Below are 21,511 nucleotides of genomic sequence, written 5' to 3' on the forward strand. Positions count from 1 at the left end.
CATTTGCATCTATTATAACCTTCCTGCTAATGCATTTGTGGAGAGATGTGAGGAAAGGGTTTTGAAAATGTATCAAGGTAACACTAATCCCAGAAAGAGAAGTGCCCTTGAGATAATTCAAATTTACTGTTTGCATTTCTTGTCATATTTATTTTGCTGAAAGCTCATATCTATCCGTATCAATGACTCGTATATCTGCAAATTTAAGCTAGGAGCATAACAACAAGCTATTTTGAAGGTGACACTGTTTTCAAAAAGAAAGAGACCTATTAAAAAACCATCTATTTGCTTGAATACACAGAAAAAGCACTGAGACACTTCCTAATGACATTAAGGGCCTCTCTATTGGAGGAAACATGCATCAGCACATTCTCTGTCACATGCAGAGAGCTGGCAAGGATGACCATACTGTACTCAGGAAAAGAGATAGGAGGAGAGAGTAAAATAGAAAGAGAGTTGAGAGTGAGACTGAAAGATAGGAGAGTAAGACTGAAAGAGAAAAGAGAGGTAAGAATACAGGAGAGAGGAACAGGGAGAGAGGGTGAGAAAGACAGAGGAGGAGCTAAGGCAAGCATTTCATAAGGTGATGTTACACCTGTCTCTGTTGACACACATAAGAAGCAAGAGGCAAAGTCCACGCAAGGCATGAGTGTGAAAAGTGAACAAAACCCTGGTCTATGTCACTTTGTTATTAATGTGGATGTGTAGCATGTTCTGTGCATTAATTCCATTTAGAGTACAGCAGACACCAGGGGAAGCTGGCAGGGTCGCCCCAGCCTGGACAGGCAGCCAAGCTGTAATCCTCATTCCCAGGACTTTTTCAAAACCTTTCAGCTGTATGCCAAACAGCATGTCATGAGTGTATGCCACAAATCAGAAATTACGTACTGCCCCCTTAAAAATACACTCCGACATCCATTTACAAAATACATGAAACAAATGAGCTGACCCCGACTCTGAAGCTGCCAGGGCCAGTACAATTAAGATGAAAGTGGTCGACACGCAGCCTATTCCCTATTTTCCCCAAGCACAAAAATGCTTCAGACTTTCCCTTCCGCCAATCAGGCACATCCAGGCCTGCCTATAGAGCTCTGATAACATACCTGCCTGCTTCCCTTGCAACAGAATGAAACCCCAAACGCCACATTACCAGAAGCTCACTAGGCCTAAAAGCTAAGACAAAACCAAACTAATCTCCAAGAACTTGCAGCATCTGTTGGGATCCTCCTGATTACCTCTGTTGAGGTCCTTTCTATGTAAATGATCTGATTCTCTTCATAATAAGTGATGGGCAAAATCAACATGAACCGAAGGTCTACTGTGGGAGGGTGTACTATAGTTCTAGCCATACTATGGTTACGTTAAGAACTGTTCTGTGCTGAATCCTTAGAAACTCTATTAAAGGTTGAAATACTCTGTGCTGAAGCCCTTAGAACCTCCAGGCTACTGCTCAGGAAGCGTTTAACAGCAGTTTGATGACCGTTCCCTCCTAATATGCTGACTGACTTACCCAGTAGAACAATGAATTATGCAACAAGTGTTTCACTCCTGGCCCATTTATACAATAAGTTGTCTTTCGCAAAAAGTTCAAACAAAAGCCATTCCAAAAAAACACAGGAACAGTTTCCCCTTGGACACACTGAGCATTCGAGTTATGAAGTCTTGAAGCACAAGATATGAAACGGCTGATAAGAGAAAAGGTCATGTTGTCTTTTCATTTATGACCCAACACTTAAGTGTAACAAATTTCCAAAACTTAAGCACACATCTAGGATAACTGTGGTCATGCTGTGCTTGACAGTGGTCATAGGACATATTAGGGTCAGGGTTAATCCATAAAAGAATAGCCTTTCAAGCAAAGCCGAGCCCATTTCTAGAGAAAATAATCACCTAAATATGTACTTTTTTACGATTACATGACCAAGTAGAAATCAATTTAATCATCTGTGAAACAATCTTCATCAGCGGCAGCTCTTAAGGTTATCAGGGCAATAACAACAAATAACAGACAGGTTGGTTGATGTAAGGCTGTTTTGTTATTTTTTTTAACATAACACCATTAACCAGGGGTGATATCATCTTAAACACCTTACTCAGCATGGCTTCAGCTCGTTTGCCCTGATAGGGTGATGCTGAGTTAAGGCGTGGAAGGGGGGGGGGGGGGAGGGGAGCAGCAAGGTGTCAGGCTCATTTATGACAAGGACTGGCCAATCTATCCAAAAGCTGACAGCGTACTTTCCCCTCTGCCCCCTAGTGGCATTGGCGCTAGCACTCACAGAATGGGGTTGAAGCAAAGATCCACAATTTATTAAAAAATTGGGCAACAAACAGCGCAAATTTGAGCGCAGCACCTAAAGTAGACTCCTTTCTAGCCAACAATGCAGCTTATCAGCACTCAGGGCAATGGCAGTAAAATGAAAAGAGCCTCCCCATCCCACTATTTATTACACACAAACTCATATCATAAAACTTCTTAATATTTTTTGTACTTTCTACAGTTACTTGGTTTAATTTATTTTTGCATTAAAAAATCGTATACCCTTCCAGTTTTCAGAACAGTACCTCAGATCATGGAACAAATCGTTCAGAATGTCCATATGTACTGTATTTGCATTGCAATCACTTTCGGTATATCCAATACTTGTGTCTTTATGGCTCTTTTATCAATGCAAATGTTTCTGTAATTCATAATGCATCTACTCATATTCAAGCTAAAGATGTTAGCTAGGTCAGGTGCTATTTTCAACTCAGTCCAACAAGCATCCACTTAGAAAACGGCTGCTATTTCTGACCACCTAATGCTCTCTTTATTACAGTAGTATTTTGTTTAGCAGTCGCTTGGTTATCTAAACAGCTACAGGTTTACTTTTAAGTCATTCAAGTTACAGAACCGATTAGACAACACTTTAACCTTTGAAATGAGCCCTCATTGGTGTCAATGGGTCCAGCCATTCACAAGTAATCTGACTGCATATCTGCTGGGGGGGCGTGCATGATTTTGCTGACAAGCAGAAATTATGCATGGTAGCAAGCTAGTTCTCGAAACAACTAAGCATTGTGCTATAAAATGTATTTATAATCATGGTGGATCAGAGAAAACGGTTTTACACTGTGACAGAAGTAATTGAAGAGTTTGAAAATGGCTTTTATAGGCTTTATTTTCATATTTATGAAGTTGAGATTCGCTCAAAGAGGGGGTGCTAGACAAAGCTAGTAAACCCACTTTTCGGTCCAGTGTTGATGATGCTTGGCTGGATTTTTTTCTTCTTGTTAACAGCACAAAGCAAGGGCTTTTCGCTGACACACATCCCTTTTTTAGACGAGCAGATCATAGTTGCCGTTTGACAGTAGACAGGGGAACTGGATTCTCTCTAGTTGCATCGAGTTCTTCCTGTAGTTGCGTTGCAGTTTTACTACGATTTCTCTTGCTAGACAACACAATATATATTTTTTCTGCCTCTTGATCTTCCTGGACTTCTCCTGTTAACATTACTACCCATCAGCTGGAACCTTCTGAGTGTGTACTGAACACTGAACCTGGAAATCTTAAGCTTCTTTGCAATTTCTCACTGGGAATAATCTTGCCACAATATGTTTACTAGCCCCCACACATCTATGCCTAACACCTTCTTCTTAGCCATATTTCTTGCAATTTAGGGCCTATTTTACATGCACAACAGGCAAAAAGTATTAGGTTACCCGGGGTTTAAAAAAAAAACTTAAGGAAGAAAAAATTACGCCTCCACCCCCCCACACATTGCAAAATGATTTGATAGACTTAATTAATTCAATTGTAATTAAAGCCAAAGGAGGCTTTTTTGAGGAGAGTTGTGTCTGAGATTATTTTTCAGTAAAAGTGTTATTGTAGGTAAAAATGGAAAAAAAGAGTTTGTACTTTGGTTTGTTTTTTGACAAATGAGCATATATTAACTGAATTCTTCTATCCCTAAAGTTTTTAAAAAAATTATTACAGGTGGTCTAATACTTTTGGCTTGTACTGTATGTAGACAAATAATTGTTAAATGCAGCCAGTTGTAATCTCCACTTTCTGGAAAAATATGTTCCATATAACAAAACCAAATTGCACCATGTTGGTTTCCACTTGAAACTGGAACGGCTTCTAAAAATGCCAGGTCTCAACGACCATTATCAAATTAGACATTTTCAATATAGAAAACTTTCAAACAATGGTTTCAATTAAATGTCACAGATTGCATTCAAACTTAAAATCTTTGTGAATTCTGTAGCCATGCCTCTCTCCCCATAAATAGCTTTGTCTTCTGGTTCGTCTCTTCTGAGGCAAGCTGTGCAGGAGGTGGGACCCATAGGTCGCCTGCCTAGATTAGGGTACCGGCATGAGAGGAGGGTAGGCAAATATTAGATTGTATCCAATTCACTGTTTCTCTCTCAAAGGCCATAATCCAAACACTAGATATCTGACAACTTTCTGGGAGCATGTAGTCTCCCAAGAAATAGCACCACTGTTCTCATCTTGCGTGGCCAACAAGCAGTACAACTTCAATTTAGCTCAGGCCAAAACCCCACTACCACACTACCGAGCCAACCTGGACTGTGACAGCTCTCACTAAACTCAAGAGCCCAGGAGCACCAAGCCAAATAATGTATGTCTTAAAGCAGGGGTTTGCAACCCTGGTCCTGGAGAGTCACAAGCTCTGCCAATTTTTGTTTTCACTTTAAAATCAGGACCCATATCAGACTAATCTAGCCAGGTGAAGTCTGTTAATCAACTGCTATAATTGATTAGCTAACAGTATTCTAACAGTATTTGAGGTACTGCACCAAACAACAGCAACTCAAACCAAACCTACAGCATAACTTGTAATGTGTGAAGTGCAACTGAACCATAGCTTGCGATTATCCCCAAAGCACTAACATTAGAGATGATCCACAGAGCAGCCAGGAGCCCATGCAAGTAATAAAATCAAAGCAGCCAGGTATCCTGGAGCAGCAGGGCTGATTAGCATTACCATCCCAACCTTATTCTAACCACCATGTCGGTAAGGGAATTACAGTTATGTCAATCAACTCCCCATTTAGTCATAGAAGACACACAATCTGCAAAAATGGATGGGGTGGGGGAGTGCTCAAAAACCCTGATCACAGCATGTGTTGAATGGCAAGCACCCACTAGCCCCCAGCATACATGGCCAGGAATGACCAGGAATTAAACTTGGGTTTCACCAGACAAGTCCACACACCACACTGTGCCAATTACACCAAACCCCAATGCTGTAACATCAACATACGCCACACTGTGCCAGTTAATCAGGGTGCACAGATCATGACGACACACCGAATCCGGACCATGCCAGTGCCAACTGGCCAGTAGCCCTGCAGGGTGATGTGCAGTTGCCGGTTGCATTGCACAAGGATAGGGTTCAGTCAGTTAGGGGACCCACCCTGATCCATTAGGGTCTGCCTGTCAAAGCTGCATATGGTGTGTCTTCCTCCAGCTCAGGCTGGGGCTGCAGGCTGGGAACACTGTGTGTTTTGTAGAACCATGGATGTCAACCCTCTCCCAAATCAGCTGCATATATATACACATACACATTATGCATATGTTTGGGACCAAGACTCTTTTTTTCTTGATTTGGCTGTGTACTCCACAACTTTACACACACACACACACACATCCCAATAGCCCAAACATCAAATAATTTGAAATAACCATTCACACATTACTGTCAATCAAAGTTAATTAAGATTGTGCCTCTCTCTGATGCACTGTCAACCAGCATGTATTAACCATGTCACCGGTCCAATAATGGTTGTTTTTTGTTTATTTCACTGTAAACCATAATACATTGCAGACTCTGATCCAAAGCCTGAGCCGGACTGACCTGCAGATGGTTTTGTGATTGATCAGATGGAATTATTGCTAACTGTTTCGGGCACTCTGCATGCTCTTCAAGCTGCCGCATGTATGATTTGCAGAAGAGGTCAAATGGCATGCAGTTTCTAACAGGCTAGTTGTGACCTGGACTCAAAGTCCTTGTCGCAGCTTGAGTAGAATATATATCTTACAGTTTCCTTAGCCATTGAACCGTGCACCAGTTTTGCAGGGCCATTACCTGCCTGGTAAACATATATACCAAGCTGAGAAGAATATATTAAAAACAGAGATCCTGCACAAAACACAAAACAAGCAATGTAATTACAAATATGTGCGATTTCTCACTTTCAGGTAGGGTGGGCTATCTTTTCACAAAACCAGCTGTGGTGTGGCTCTGATACTGAAGACCCATAGCGTGCCATTTGCGTGGCAGCCCAGTGCATTTCACCACCTCTAAATAAATAAAATGGAGAAGAGCAATACCTAACTTTATTGCTGTAAAATTATGAAGTTTGACCTCTTGCATTCAGTGTAAACATAGACTTCAGTGCTTTACATGCCAGTGTAACTGATGTAGCAGGCAGTCAGAGGTTATTATCTGTCATTTCACACAGGTGGAAGTACTAACTTCCATTTCAGACAGTGCTGTGTGTTGAAGTAACGGCTGTTGGGAGTCCATGGTGACTTCAGTTAATACCATATTACATGTTATCATCAATATCCCAGGAATATCCCAGTCAATGCAATTTCAGTTAATTTAAGATTGTTTTGAAAAGAGCTATAGTTTCATGAAATGACAAATTATTGATAAAAGAAAATGTTTACATTGCAATTCTAATCCATGCCATGAGCCACATCCATCTGGAAAGTCCATGTTGTGCAATGTGAAAAGCAAAAGAGAAACAAAATGAAGTGTAGCAACAGGGCGCATTGTTCCATTCAAAGGCGTTCAGTCGCTGAGCCTTCACAAAGTAATGACTGGTCTAATGGCACAAGCGTAATATTGGTTAGCGCACCCAATAAAGAATGTGCCAGTGTGAGTAAATTCATTATTGTGCAACACTGTATTTCCCCTGTATTTCATGTAATTATGGAAAGGCAAGGGGGGCATTTCAATTTCGGTAAACGTGGCAAAAAACATTTTACTCAAGACAATAGTGCGCCTGTGCGTATGGACAAACACTGGCATGATATGCGATTGTAGCTGGAAATAATGCTCATAGTACCAATTGATACTTTGCTGCTTTTCGTTTTTACAGTTAATCAACTAATTTTAGCTATTTAATATTTAAGCGTAAAATACAGAAAAATAAGGGAATTCAGACTTATTACGGTTATTGACCGGTGACAAACTACACCCAAACTACTACACTAACCACGCAACTTTGTCGATGCAGTAGCAGATGCATCACGAAGGGTGCTTTTGATAGTGTTTTTAAATTAACAGCACCGTACCTGTTCTGCCAACCTTGGAGGAGATTTGTGTATTTACTCAACACTCCTTCGAGATACCGCTTGCGGGATTGCTGCATACAGCCGTTGTTTCTCGATACTCCTCCACAGCTCCCTCCCCCTCCAGCCGGGCTTCCAGATGATCCAGAACCCGGACTGTGCGAGCCACTTCTCCCGAGCCTCTGTGTTGAATTCCCCGGATCCGAAGAACAGGCGGACCCAGAGTTGCTTTTCGAATTCCCTGGATGGGAACCGCCGAGCGCTTTCTCCATGTTTCTGAAGGAGATAACCGATTCGTATTTCGTCAGATCATACGTGAAAAGAGCGCAGTGTCACACGTTAAACCAATAACTTAACAAATTCAGTAGTCATATTTTTCTGACTAGATGCTTTTCTCACTCTGACACCGTGGCAGACCATATTCCCTGCCTACAAAGAGGACTATTTTCCACGCTCGCTGCAGTGGTGGCACTGTGGTCCGTTTCAACGTTTTTCTATTGGAAATCACAGAAGAGTCACTCCCACCACCCCTATGCCAACCCGGATACTGTATTATAGTCCAATCTGGCAGCTAGAAACTGTATCTTTACAGCAGCCTAGTCCTGGGAAACCGGTTCGAAGTTCCACGGAAAGCTAACAAGTAACCCGTTATATTGAAAATGCCGATTTAGCTTTTATTTAGACGTATTCAGATATTAACACTTTTCATGCAATATTATGCCAAGGATCCTGGTCTTTTTTTAATATTATATAAAAAAAATTTATTTTGAAAACAGGAGAGAAATCATTCTAACAGGTTGGTTACATGAAAAGAAAAACCATTTATGCGTATCTTATTGGTAATGTAAATGCCTGAGCTGTGGTTCTTGTAGGATACCCACAGTAGTAGCGTAGGTGTTCTGTTGAAGGACAAGGCTGCTTTATAGGAGGACACAGAAGAAGTATAGGTGTATTATTGGAGGATACAGTTTGACAGCTGATTTTCATCTCAGCTGCTTTTGAACTGCTATAGCAGCAATTTACAAAACACTGGCGGACCGACAGCTGTGCTGGGCCACTAGTGGACAGCTGGGCGCTGCATGTTTGCTGAGTAGGAAAGTAGATTGAAGTACAAATGTCTATTTAGACAGAAGGACAGTGGTAGCACAGGCTGTAGTGTGGAAGGATACTTTGCTTCAATCCCCATGGTTATGTGTCATGTTTTCCCATACAACATTGCTATCCCAGAAGAGCAGAGTCCCATCAGTGCAGTTTTGCCAACATGAACATTCAAAGTCTCCAGGGGTCATGAGCATGGAGCATGGCTAAAGGTAGCTTACACTTAAGATTATAGATTACGTGCATTTGTTTATATGTTTGAGAGAGAGAGAGAGAGAGAGAGAGAGAGACAGACAGACAGACAGACAGACAGAGAAAGAAAATTATTTGTAATGGCATGATCAAATAATTAACTGCATGGAATCTAATCAACTGCAATTAATAAATACTGTTTTTTTCCCTGAAAACCACTGAACTGAAAATACGAAGGAAGTTGACAAAGTCTTCTTCAATAAGCCTTTTGATTAAAATCCTGCCATTTGACCTGCGTTGTTCCCATGCATAGACCGTGTAGATAGCTAATAACTACAGCTCCCAAAATCCTTTAGCGCGACAACTTCGTGATGATGCCATTTGTAGCGGTCTTGTGAGCACCCGCTTCGAATTCTACAAGTCTCAGTACATGCACCTGGAAACGGAGCTTGCTCCGACATCTTTTAATTTTACATAATTCAATTGGGAATTCCAGTTAGTCGTATCAGGGAAAGTAGCGATATCTACTATGGCTGCACCTCTAAAAGTGTGTATTGTTGGCTCAGGAAATTGGTGAGTGAGCGCATTCTATGCTGCCTACTGGTAACCAGTCGGCTAGTTCTAGCTATTGCTAGTTTCGTTAGCAAGAAAGATGCATTGATCTATCTACAGAATATTAGCCAAGCATGCCAATGTCACATAGGTCTGTTCATCTGGTTTCTCTTTGTGGTGATATTCTCTTTTAATCACACAGTGAATGCTTTAACTAGTTCACTAACTGTACAGGTTGCTGTTACACATTCTCTACCTATCTAATGAGCTCAATATTCTGGCTATCTAGCCTGCTAACAATTTATCTGTACTGTAGTTTAAACTAAGTTAATATACAGCGCAGAAATAGTTTCATTCGGTATCTAAGGCAATGGGGATGGTACAGGAATGGTACACTTTTGTACGTACTGCACTGTACTTACTCTTTGGAAAGCCACGTCATGTGTAAATTAGTTTTAAATTAATCCTGTACACAGTGAAGTTGAAGCTTTTTACAATTCACTGTTGGCGAACGTGTATTTATCATAATGTTTTAGTATCTGGTATTGTAGGTAATTTTTACAGCATTAATCAGTGTTAGTCTTATTAATTTTCCCCATATCATTATAGGCGTTTCAAGTAATGATACTGGCTATGTCCCCGTCTTTTCGTATGCTACTCTGTTGATGTCATTTGTTTTGTACTGTTTTCAGGTTAACCACAAAAACTACACAATTAAATATTATTAATAATATTACACATTAAGATGTGTGTAACACTATACTGCTGTTTTTTATAGCGTTTAATGAGATTGGTGAACATATTATTTAAATGTCAGGTTTGTAAACGAACCATATAAGTACCATACAAGTATACAAAAAAATACTTTCCGTTCAAAAGCCCTTGCTGATAATTATCTTTCTTCATTAGCCTATAATTTGTCACAGCTTTTTTTTTTTTTAGGTTTAGCTTGCTATTCACATCACAACCTGTGCGCATGATGGAGTTTGAAATGGGATGTGGATTCTTTTTGTTGGATTTTATTGAAAATATTTATTATGGGTGTGAATTATAATGACGTCTAATTGAAAAACAGTACTTGTTAAACAAAATGTTTTACCCTGAGCTACTGTATTTAAATGTAATAACCTTTTTTTTATTTGAGAGTACAAAACAGTTCATTACATTTTGTTAATTTTAACCTTCTTTGCTCACCATTATCAAGTATGAGAACAATTTTGGCCACTGACTTTCCAAGGTGTTACTGGAATGTTTTAACAGTAGAGAGGTTTTGGCCTTTTCCCCAGGGGTTCAGCAATTGCCCGGATCATCGGCAGGAACGCCCAGACCCTGCAGCGTTTTGCCACCACTGTCAAGATGTGGGTCTTTGAGGAGACTGTCAATGGCAGAAAACTGACAGACATTATCAACACAGACCATGAGAATATCAAGTATTTGCCTGGATACAAACTGCCAGACAATGTGGTAGGAGAATGTCGGGTCTAATTCAGAAGAATTAAAAACACTTAATTGTCTCCATATGCAAAGAAGAAGGTGTTAGGCATAGATGTGGGGGGCCAAGTAAACATATTGTGGCAAGGTTATTCCTCACAAGAAGTTGAAAAGAAGCTTAAGAAGCTTTTTTTGGGACCCATAGACTACCTGCCTAGATTAGGGTATTAGCATGAATTTGAATTGCCCCAAGGATGTTTCCTTTTAAATAAAATCTCACTCAATGTAATTACCCCTCCACGTCCCTCCCACCCTTCTACTTCTCACTTTACAAGATGATTGGATAGATTTCCAATAATTCATTGAACTGTTAATAAAGCCAAAGGAAGCTATTTTGAGGAAACTCGTGGCTATACTTTTGTGTAAAACCTTTTGTGTTATTGTAGGTAAATTGAAAAAAAAAATTTCTGAAAAAACTACAGGTGGCCTACACTGTACAGGTTAAACAGCTGTTCAGGAAAGTCAACACACTGACTTTGGTGCACTGCATACCCACAGTAACATACCCACTGGGGTGTTCCTATTGGAGCAGGCCTCTTATCCACCCTGTTTGTTCTCCCTGCCCAGGTTGCAGTGCCCAAACTCCAGGATGCTGCTGAGGGCGCAGACCTGCTGGTTTTTGTAGTGCCACACCAGTTCATCAGGAAACTGTGCGATGAGATGGTGGGGTGTGTATCAGAGAAGGCCCGTGGCATTACCCTCATCAAGGTACGCTCACTACAGAGTCATTCATTCATTCAGTGTCTGCTGGTTACATATAACTACTTGCCTAACCCATTCTTTGATGTAATGACTCAGTGCAGAATTTATTTAGTTACATTGACAACTTCAGCACTGAAGAATTACCTGGATGTATGAGTAAAAAGTAAGGCTACTAGATGGTATGTGCACTGGGGATTGGGTAAGATTGCTCTTATTGCTGAACCCTGAAAAACCATTGTGCAATCACAAGCAAATGTGATGTAGTCACTGTGGACAGTTTGATCTCTGATGTCCCAGAGAAGAAGGGGTTCAGTAAAAACCTTATCTGAAATTTACATCGGCTGCATTTTTAATTAAGAAACCATAGCTACTTGTGGCCTCTGAAGATTATCAAGAAACCAGGCTCTCTTGAGTAATAACCACAACATCTGCTTACCATCCCTCTCCATCTCAACTCTGCATACTACGTAAGAATATTTGATGACAAAAACAAGCCATTCATCCTTTCTAGACTCATAATTTGTCTACAGTCCTGAGTGTCCAGTATGTGGCAGGTCTGAACTTGAACACTCTAAGCGTCTCTGCCGCTAACACATGGCCTGGCAGACTATTCCACACTTTGACAACTCTGCCTGCATACAGGGCTTTTATAAGACATGAGAGGTGTTAGACGACCTCTCTCCTAAATCTGGTCTCCAGTGCTCCAGAGACTTTTTTATTTGTACAAGCCCTGATTTGTGACAGTACAGTGTGTTTGTATGTGTGTGGGTGACTCAAGGTATGGCAGGGTCAGGGATCAGACAGGCCTGTACAATGTTCCTGCTTGCATGATTGAGGCTATATTTACTGTGGTTTGAGATGGAGGTTCTGTGAGGGGGTGGGGTGGATGCACACAGTGCAACTATTCCGCATTGAGACAGTGAGCAACATGTGGTTACTCTGCTAACAGGGGAGGCCTTCTGGTCTCTACCTGTCTTTCTCTCTCTACCCCAAAAGGAGTGTGTCCTTCCTTCTCTCTCTTACTCTCCTTCCCCTTTTCTGTCCTTCCCTCTTTTTCTCTCCAATGGTATAACAGTCTATAATTTACAGATTGGAAATGACAGAATGTGTCACTTGAATTTTATTGAATTGCAGGTGTGTTTCTGAGGATGTCTTGGTTTTTTTGTAGGCAACAAATATAAATGCACTGAACAAGTCAAGTTTCTTATAATGTTTACAAAGTATGCAGATACTGTATATATTGTCCAGTTTTTAATGCACCACAAGTTTCAGATATTGCTGGTTCATAGGATGACACAACGGTAAGACTTCTCACTTCTGAGAGTGTAAAGAAATCTAATTTAAGGCCAATCATTAAACGAGATTTGAGTTTGGTTAGCTCCCTTTAATGACATAAACTACCAGGGTTTTTCCTGCATTGAAATGTCTTAGAAGGGCCACCTAAGTGGTCTTTTGAGCTGCCTATAGGAGAACTTGCGCAACAAAAAACACCTGTAAAACAAATAGAAATGGTCTGTGCATTTACTGGTACAATTTGGCCATGAATGACACCAAGTTTTGGCTACTTTCAAGTTTACGTGCAATGTTAGACACACTAAATTAACTACAGTAGAATCTGCTTAATTGCATAAAAGAATGAGGCAACAGATGTTCTACAACCATTTCAGTTCGAAATGTAGAATTAATTGCATGTTCATTACATTTTGGTGAAAAATATATTTTTGTTAAGAATGTGATTTAAATGAAATTCAAGAAATCAGGGGGAAGGAATTTCTGTGGAATCAGTACATATGAAGGCCTGCAATCTAGCAGGCTTTTCATGGTAAATTGGTCTCTGGAGGTCCAGGGACTGGGCTGATTGGCAAGTTGCTATGTACATAAAATATGGACTGGGTATTTGTTAATTCATTTTTAAACTACTTAATTACAACAATCCCAGTCAAGGACCTAGTCTCCATTTTGATTAGTTGATTAATTTGGTGATACATTCCTCAGTCAGTGCAAAGCAGTGTCTGACTCTGAGCATTGCCCTATAGACTTCGTCAGAAAGTGGAAATTTCAATTTGATGTACCAGTATGGCAGGATTTAGCATGTGCAATTGAAACACCCAAAGACAGACCTTCATTTTGGTGATGGCACAGATGCTGTATGACATTTGGGACAGGCACTGCTGTCTCTGATCAGTGACTCCCTCTCATTCCCCCCTCTTGGCAGGGCATAGATGAGGGTCCCGAAGGAATCAGACTGATCTCTGACATCATCCGGGAGAAGATGGGGATCGACGTCAGCGTTTTAATGGGCGCCAACATCGCCAATGAGGTAGCTGCGGAAAAGTTTTGCGAAACCACAATTGGTAAGTTTGCTGGGAGCCTGTGACAACCAGCAGTCAGTACAGAGGAAGAATTGCTGGTTGATGGGAGATTTAAGCATGCTTCCTGTCACAACACCAGAATTTTGGTCATTGATACCAATACCAGTGAAATTCCACAATTCTCGATACCTAATTCGATGCCATGTTTTAAAAAATAAAAAATAAAATCCCATGCACTCCTTTATTAAAAAGTTATGTAGGAACAATAACAAAAAGACAAAAACAATTAGAACATTGGCATGTAGCCATCAAGTATTTAATAGTAAACAGCAGCTTTAGAGTGTCTCCTTCAAGTACTTAACCAACCATTTTTCAAGTAAACAATACTGTGCTTCCTGATACCATATCCAAAGGCACTTCTTAAATGTTGTTTATTAGTGGTTACCCTTTCAGTCCATCTTACCCCAGCGGCACTCTGGGAGGTATAAGGGGACAGTTTTCCTTTAAGAACCAGAATAACCCAAGTAACTCCAGTGTGCTACAAGTGCCTGAGATCAACAGGTGTTTTCTGCTGGGCTATGACATGCAAACAATGGTTTTTACAATGATAGTGTATAGTCAGTTCCAGTGTCCTTACTTTGTTTAACTGGCATTTAGGAGATGGTCTTCCCCAGAGCAACTTGCAGTGTGAACACAAGTACCCATACTGCTCACACTATTGCATGCACTATGTTGGGTATGGGATAAATATGAGAACATACACTATATGACCAAAAGTATATGGACACCCCTTGGTCTGGGGCTGTTTTGGGCCCCTTTGTTACAGTGTAGGAAAATTTTAGTGCTACAGCATACAATCACATACTAGACGATTCTATGGTACCCCAACACAATGGTTTTGTTGAGAATGGTGTGGAAGAACATGCCAAGCCTCATCTCCATCCAACACCTTTGAGATCAACTGGAAAGCCAACTGCAAGCCAGGCCTAATCGCCCAATCACTAATGTTCTTCTGGCTGAATGGAAGGAAATCCCTGCAGCAGTGCTTCAACAATTCGTATAAAGCCCTTCCAGAAGAGTGGAGGTTTGTTATATCAGTAAAGGGTGGACCAACTCCTCCATATTGCCCATAATTTTAGATGAGATGTTGGATGTCAGGTGTCCACATATTTATGGCCATATAGTGTAAAATGCTGATAAATGTGCATCTGCTTCACAGGAAGTAAAATAATGGAAAATGGCCTCCTCTTCAAGGAGCTCCTGCAGACACCCAACTTCCGCATCACAGTGGTAGACGACGCTGACACTGTGGAGCTCTGTGGGGCCCTCAAGGTAACCTCCATCCTCAAATCCCACACCCAGAATAGTGTCTGTTCTACAGTGCATGCAGAAGTGTGGAAAACAGCAAAAGACTAACCCTGTTATATGTATCAGCATTTATATATTCCCTACTGTATCACAGTGGGATGAAAATGTTGTGAAAATGTGCTTGAGTGATCTTGGGGGTGAAAAGAGGTGGCCGCATCCATAGTTCTAATGAGCCATTGTTGTGCAAGAGGACAGGTTTTTGTGTTTGGATTGAATAGATCCCAGGAAAGCTTCCTAGTTCAATGATAGCAACTGTCAACAAGTATCACTCCTCATAGGAGAAAAATGAGGATGTCACTTATGTTCAGCTCTTACAGGCCACATAAAACAAGCCCATCCATCTTATACTTAGTGGAGTGGATATGAAATTGATTAATATGTGAAAGCAGACCAATATAGCGAGTGTCATGTTTCACTTCTTTTCATTAGTTGATGCTTGCTCCCTCTCCCTCTATCTCTGCCCCCAGTCTCCCCCTTCAGAAATGAAACAGTAATGTTATTTGTAATGTATTTGTAGGCACACCTGCTTTGGCAACTTTCTCAATATTGTTGTATAAGACAGGATAAGGGCAGGATGGCAAACTGAAGGTAAAGTCTGTCCACTGATGATGAACTTTGAGTGCAGTCAGCACTGCTGCTGTCTCCTGCTCACTGAGTTATCTTGACCAGTATCACAAGTCACTCAAGTCTTACCAAGACAGGAAGCCTGAAATTGTTTTCCGTTACAGTGGAATAAAACTGGGAACCTTCGGTATTGCTAAAGTGAGCTATTAGACATGGGATTATAATGGAAACAGGTCAGCTTTTGCTTTTTTCTACAATTTTGCTATTTTAATGCACATTAGTACAAAGTTCACCACTTAACTCTGTTCATATCATTTTAAAGTAGTTTAAATAGTTTGTACTAATGTGTACTTTTTACAGTATATGATCTAATAACTTTCACTGATGAAAGCAGTGTAAAATCATGGTGACTTTTGCATAAAATAACCAACAAATGAGACTGAAGTGGCAGTCCCCCCACCATCATTTGAATGAAACGACTTCATTAGATGTTCACACCAGCAGAATTGAGATAAACACGCAGGGCAATAGCAGAAACTTTCTGCTGGGTGAATTAAATTGTGCTGCAAATGCCAATGACACCACCATTTGAGGAGCTATACCTGGCCTTATTATAATATGCTTAAAGCCATCTTGTGCATAAAACTAAACGGATCCAGTGGATATTTACATTATCATCCTGACTCGCAAACCGTTCCGTCAAACCTCGGTGGTGTAGTGTTTCTGAGATCTTTCTCACCTTTTCACCTGTGGGGACTTTGCATTTCCACACTGGAAATACTGGTTTTGTGACAGAATGTAATTCATTCAGTCTGACTGGCTTTGAATAGACTACAGAGGAGTGTTTCCTCCCTCAGGCGTGAAGGACTTACTCCTTGTTGTGTTAGTACAGACATCGAAAAGCCTGGAGCTTAAACTAAAACACTTAGTTAAAAACACCAAGAGTTACAAAAAAGTACACCGAAGAACTGTGTATACAGATGTTCTAAATAAAGGATGTTGATATGTTCTGATTGGAGAGTGTTTATGGTTCTTCAAAGCAGATTACCAGTATGGTCCTTTCCCACTCTAAGGTCCTATTCCCTTATTAGAAATACCCCAAAGCTGAATTTTGGAGCACATATTTCTCTATCTTCTGCCAGCTCTCCTCTCCCCTCTAAGCAGTCCAGTGCTACTTAAATCCCCAACATGAATGTGGCCCATGGCACTTGGTCTCCCAGTGAATTAGCTCTCCTTGTCCTCTCCAAAGAGAAAGTATGCCTGGTTAATTAGTGCACTTAATGGCTCAGTTGTTTGTGGCCAATTAGCCCATCAGGACAGCTGTAGTCTTGGGTGAGGGGCATACCTGGTAAACATTATGTTTGCCTCTCCCCTCTGTCACTGGGCAGAACATTGTGGCGGTGGGGGCAGGGTTCTGTGATGGTCTGCGTTGCGGGGACAACACCAAGGCGGCAGTGATCCGGCTGGGCCTGATGGAGATGATCGCTTTCGCCAGGCTGTTCAGTAAAGACGGCGCGGTCTCATCCGCCACCTTCCTGGAGAGCTGCGGAGTCGCCGACCTCATCACCACCTGCTACGGCGGCCGCAACCGCCGCGTTGCAGAGGCCTTCGCTAGGACCGGCAAGGTGGGTCTGCCACATCTGCACCAGGAACTCTGCCAGTAGAGATGAAGTTGGCATGAATTAAACTTTCAATGGGTCATAACTCTTTGATGCTTTTTTACCTGCAGGCAGCACCAACTTAAGGACTACTACCCACTATTAAGCACTGTATGGGAAATGACATGTCCTGGATTTTACTTCTGTTAGGTGATTAATTTAATGTGTGCTAATGGAAAAGCCCTGCATTACACCTCTCAGGCTCTCTCCATCTCTGCAGGACAAACGGCCACACTGCAGAGCTTAGTAACATCCAAAACGGTGGTGAGGTACAGTCATGAGTCCACAGGTATTCTTTCAGGTCTAGCCTGAATGAGAAGTTTAAAAGTGCCCTCTTCTGGTCGGAGTGAGGTTTTTTCCTTGTCAAATAGTACAGTTCCACCATCATGTTGCATTATTTTACCTACAAATGAATTATTCTACTGAAAACTTGGAAAGGCTTATAAAAGATGATGCGAAGTTCGTCAGGGGTTATAAGAAATGTGGGTAGATTTGGAGTGTGTGTGCACTATGGTGTAACTTTAATGGCAAAAGTGAGTCAGAGTGAGTCAGAAATGAATTTGAGAGCAGAATTCCCCTTGCTTGTGTACAGATTTGATATTTTCACACTCAAAACTTGGTCTGCGCACTTACATTTGCCCTGCTTCCTCATTGATTTTTTTTTCTGCTCACACTCAAAACAATGTCCTCTTGCTTACTCGTTTTTTTTAGTTGCAGCATTACAACCAAACACCCAGCCAATAAAAATTAGCCAGAAATGCTCTTGCCCAAAATGTAACTTGCCATCTTGTTTCACAAATCCAGTTTTTGAGTTTACTATTGTGAAGCTAACAGTAGTACGGACTTCCACGAGGGACTGAACATTTCAAAATAAAAGTCCCCACAATAAAACCAGTTTATGTTCAATATAATGGAATTCATTCTCTGCTTCAGAGCATCGAGGAGCTGGAAAAGGAAATGCTGAATGGGCAAAAGCTTCAGGGTCCAGCCACATCAGCTGAAGTTTATCGCATTCTCAAACAGAAGAACCTAGTGGAGAAGTAAGTAGTGAGTCAGTGAGTGCATGTGTACCATGCAGTGCTGTGATACTCCGTGTGCCTTTCTATTCCATTCTCATTCAACCTGTGCTCATGTCATGTCAGGTTCCCACTGTTCACTGCGGTGTACCAGATCTGTTTTGAGGGGAAGCCAGTCCAGCAAATGATCTCCTGCCTACAGAGCCACCCAGAGCACATGTGAACATGCTCTTCCTCTAAGGCCCACATCCTCATCCCTTTTCCCCATACCTCGACTGGCTATGATGCATATTTCACACTGCACTTTGCCAGGCCATCACCGTAAATAAGCATTTTTTCTTAAGTGACCTGCCTGGTTAAATATAAATAAAGAAATAAAATTGATAATTTCCAATCACAGCACATTCAATATCTAACTCACATATGTGGCATCAGACAGGCGGCATGCACTGAAAACATGGGTTTCTAAGGCTAAATTTGATATGTTTGCACAAATATGACCTTTTTTTGTGGCCTGTGTAAGGCATACAGTCAACAACTGCCATAACCTTAGTACACGTTACCAGGCACTGCATAGGGGGTGTGGCCTGTTTTCTCTCTCCGGTTATACATCATGATTCTGTGCCATTCCTCCAGCTAACAGGACAGTCGCCATGGACACCATGGAATTAGGTCACCTTTGAGGTTTTTTTCACCTTGTCATTATTTGACAAGAGTTTAGCTACAATGCAAACATGCTCATTTCAGCTATAATATAAACCCTTATTTTGACATGCTACAAATAACTAAATTGTCTCTGACTAAGTGCAAAGTTTGACAGTTCTTTTGTTTTCTTAAAATGCAGTCCAGGTAAATGTATGGTACAGCTATATTTGGGCTATGGTGTGAGCAGTAATTTGGGTGCAGTTGTTTCCCTTTCTAACTTTTATAAAATTTAATCTGAAAGTTATAGTTTGTGTTTCTAAAACTATTTTAATATTTTGTGTATACTGAAGTTCTTTAATACACAAAGAACATCTTTTTTATGACCATAAAACGATTTTCTTTTTGTTTTGACCACACAAAAGGCATCTCAAACTCATGTCTTGAATAGCTGCAATATCTACTGTTTTTTGTGTGCTGTTGCACTTAAAATGTTGTTTCCAAGGCATAAATTGGCTCCTATTTGGAAGAAAAGCACAAGAACCTACAGTCACGGAGGTCCTCTAGAACCAGATTTTAAAATCCCTGCCTCATAACTTCCCTGCATGTATGTAGTTGTGTCTGACCCTTCAGAGAAATTCAGGCGTTACTGTAATCTTTATAAAGGACGGATGCATTCTGTGAGTGCTACCCATATGTTTCAGTCTCTAACATTCCAGTATGAATACATGAATTTTCACTTTACTAAATATTTGACCAGATTTACATCATAAACAAAACTACTGTGTTACCTCTTTTACTTTTTTTATATTGCAGTAGCAGTAACAGGAATTCAATTTGAAACAAATGTACATTTTTTACATTTTTAAGTTGAAAAGCCTGTTATCCCCGCTACATTTAAAATATTTTATTTTTCTATAAGCACTGCCAAGTACTGTAATTGAAATGTAAATTGTACAATACTTGCGATTTCAGCATTAATAACGGGAATAATATAAAGGGAACAGTATTATAAAATTTTATGCACTATGGGAACACAGAATTTATTAGAAAATGCAGTGCTCATACTTTCCAATTATTGGCATTGTCCTGGTTGACATACATATACTTATTTACCAGCATTATCAATGTGTCCATTGTCACAATTTAGTTATTGAAAAACTATGGCATTAATTTGGTCAATATCAAAGTGTTTATATTAGTTCTACAATTTAGGCAAAGCTTCTTTGTCATAGATGCTTTTTTCATAGTACATAGTATAAATAACCTTAACTTGTCTAAATACTTGATTACGCATTTGGTTTTAAGTAACAAAGGCGGGAACTGGGTAGTACCTCCAAGTACCAGCCAAGCCATGAAAACAGTACACTACTTTTTTTTTTGTTTTGTTTTTATCGCTTTTAATATAGACTAGTCACTGTTGAGTACATGTATGTCTTTTATTGGCAAATTATGAATATGTTTGAAACAGAAGCCATAGCAGTAGTTCTTGGTGATGTGTGAACATTCCTATTTTAAAGACATTGATTGTGCTCTTACTTCAGTCCGTGGGATTAAAAACTTAAGTCGTATAAATGAAAAATGATTCAATATCTACATCTGTAAAACATCTGCACTTTTTCTGTTAAGATGAGACTTAAAATGAATTCCAGTATGCTGCCTTTGCCATTGAAATTGTGTATGCATATCGGCACACAACACCACTAAGGAAGGCAGTATGCTGAAAAGGTTGAATCTTCAGCTGCCTCTTAACCCAAAAAAACTGTTTATCAGGGCTTGTTTTACATTATATGCAAGTGAGTCTTTAACTTGGCAGTGCCTGACAGAAAGTGAAACTTATCAAGTTAGTTACAGTAGGCCTGTGTATTTTGGGGAGATCTGAGAATTTGTATTGAAGAACCTGTGTGACTGCTTTCTCCAATCTCAGAACAGCATATTCATTTTTAAAATTAAAAACAGATAATGTATTGTTATATTTCTCTCATGCTTATTTTATTTGTCAGATTTTATTATCTTTTGTACTTGGGTTAAAACAGTAATTGGAATAATTCCTCATTTTCAGTTGCATCCGTTTAAACTTCCCACAGACATTATAATAACCACTGTGCAATCTGGAAGCAGAAGTCTGCTGCATTCAGAATGGCAAAGACCTTCACACACTACAGTCTATCAGTACCATCATACTGCATGTCAGTCAGTGAGAAGTAGGCTACATCATGTGTATTGTCACTTCGTGCTACCTTTTTAAAAAATGTATCTTTAAAGTTCCCTGTGTCCTATGTTCAGGGTGTGGGACCTGTGTATTGCTTTCAGCATATCAGGGGGAGCGGATTGAACCTGTAGGTTAACCAGTGAAATATGTAATAAAATCTCACATTTCAGCTGGTGGTCAATGCTTTTTTCACAGCAGAGCTGCTGCGAAGTGGACATCTGTAAAGTTGTCTACAAAGTTGACTCCTTTGAAGTGTTAGGAATGTTAAAGTGCACAAAATTAACTAAATGTTGTAAACTTATGATTTTTAAATGAAAATAAGGTAAAAGAAAATAAAAATATTTCAGATAGTTACTTGGATGGCCCTGCGGACAGCAGTGACAAAGTTATGCAGCTAA

General features: G+C 40.3%; 2 protein-coding genes across 4 annotated transcripts in view; one reads left to right on the forward strand and one right to left on the reverse strand.

Annotated features, from left to right (window-relative positions):
• Positions 1–13,557, reverse strand: part of osbpl10b (oxysterol binding protein-like 10b) — a 69,644-nt gene extending 56,087 nt beyond the window's left edge. The window contains exons 1-2 of one of the 2 annotated variants that reach the window (XM_035389419.1): positions 13,462–13,557; positions 7,310–7,582 (exon numbers count right to left, since the gene is read on the reverse strand). In XM_035389419.1, coding sequence (XP_035245310.1) covers positions 7,310–7,578 — 269 coding nt within the window. In that variant the 5' untranslated portion in view covers positions 7,579–7,582; positions 13,462–13,557. Of the gene's footprint in view, positions 1–7,309; positions 7,818–13,461 lie in introns of those variants that run through there. The other variant, XM_035389410.1, reaches the window with a different exon arrangement.
• Positions 8,948–21,282, forward strand: gpd1l (glycerol-3-phosphate dehydrogenase 1 like). Of its 2 annotated transcripts, XM_035389434.1 has the most exons (8): positions 8,950–9,169; positions 10,435–10,612; positions 11,207–11,347; positions 13,557–13,695; positions 14,873–14,985; positions 16,974–17,210; positions 18,177–18,283; positions 18,386–21,282. In XM_035389434.1, exons 1-8 carry the CDS (start codon positions 9,126–9,128, stop codon positions 18,480–18,482), a joined length of 1,056 nt encoding a protein of 351 aa, XP_035245325.1. In that variant the 5' UTR covers positions 8,950–9,125; the 3' UTR covers positions 18,483–21,282. The 2 variants fall into 2 exon arrangements, with proteins under 2 accessions (XP_035245334.1, XP_035245325.1); XM_035389443.1 differs by lacking the exons at positions 18,177–18,283; positions 18,386–21,282 and adding an exon at positions 17,315–17,563 and having other exon boundaries at positions 8,948–9,169.
• Positions 21,283–21,511: the final 229 nt, after the last annotated feature.

Source organism: Anguilla anguilla, chromosome 1 (assembly GCF_013347855.1).
Source record: "Anguilla anguilla isolate fAngAng1 chromosome 1, fAngAng1.pri, whole genome shotgun sequence".
Classification (NCBI taxonomy): Eukaryota; Metazoa; Chordata; class Actinopteri; order Anguilliformes; family Anguillidae; genus Anguilla; species Anguilla anguilla.

Bases quoted from the DNA above. Each gene is read 5' to 3' on its own strand.
- gpd1l (XM_035389434.1), top strand. From the start codon at position 9,126: ATGGCTGCACCTCTAAAAGTGTGTATTGTTGGCTCAGGAAATTG. The intron at 11,348-13,556 runs GTACGCTCACTA...CCCTCTTGGCAG, and splicing joins GTGGCATTACCCTCATCAAG to GGCATAGATGAGGGTCCCGA. The intron at 13,696-14,872 runs GTAAGTTTGCTG...TCTGCTTCACAG, and splicing joins GTTTTGCGAAACCACAATTG to GAAGTAAAATAATGGAAAAT.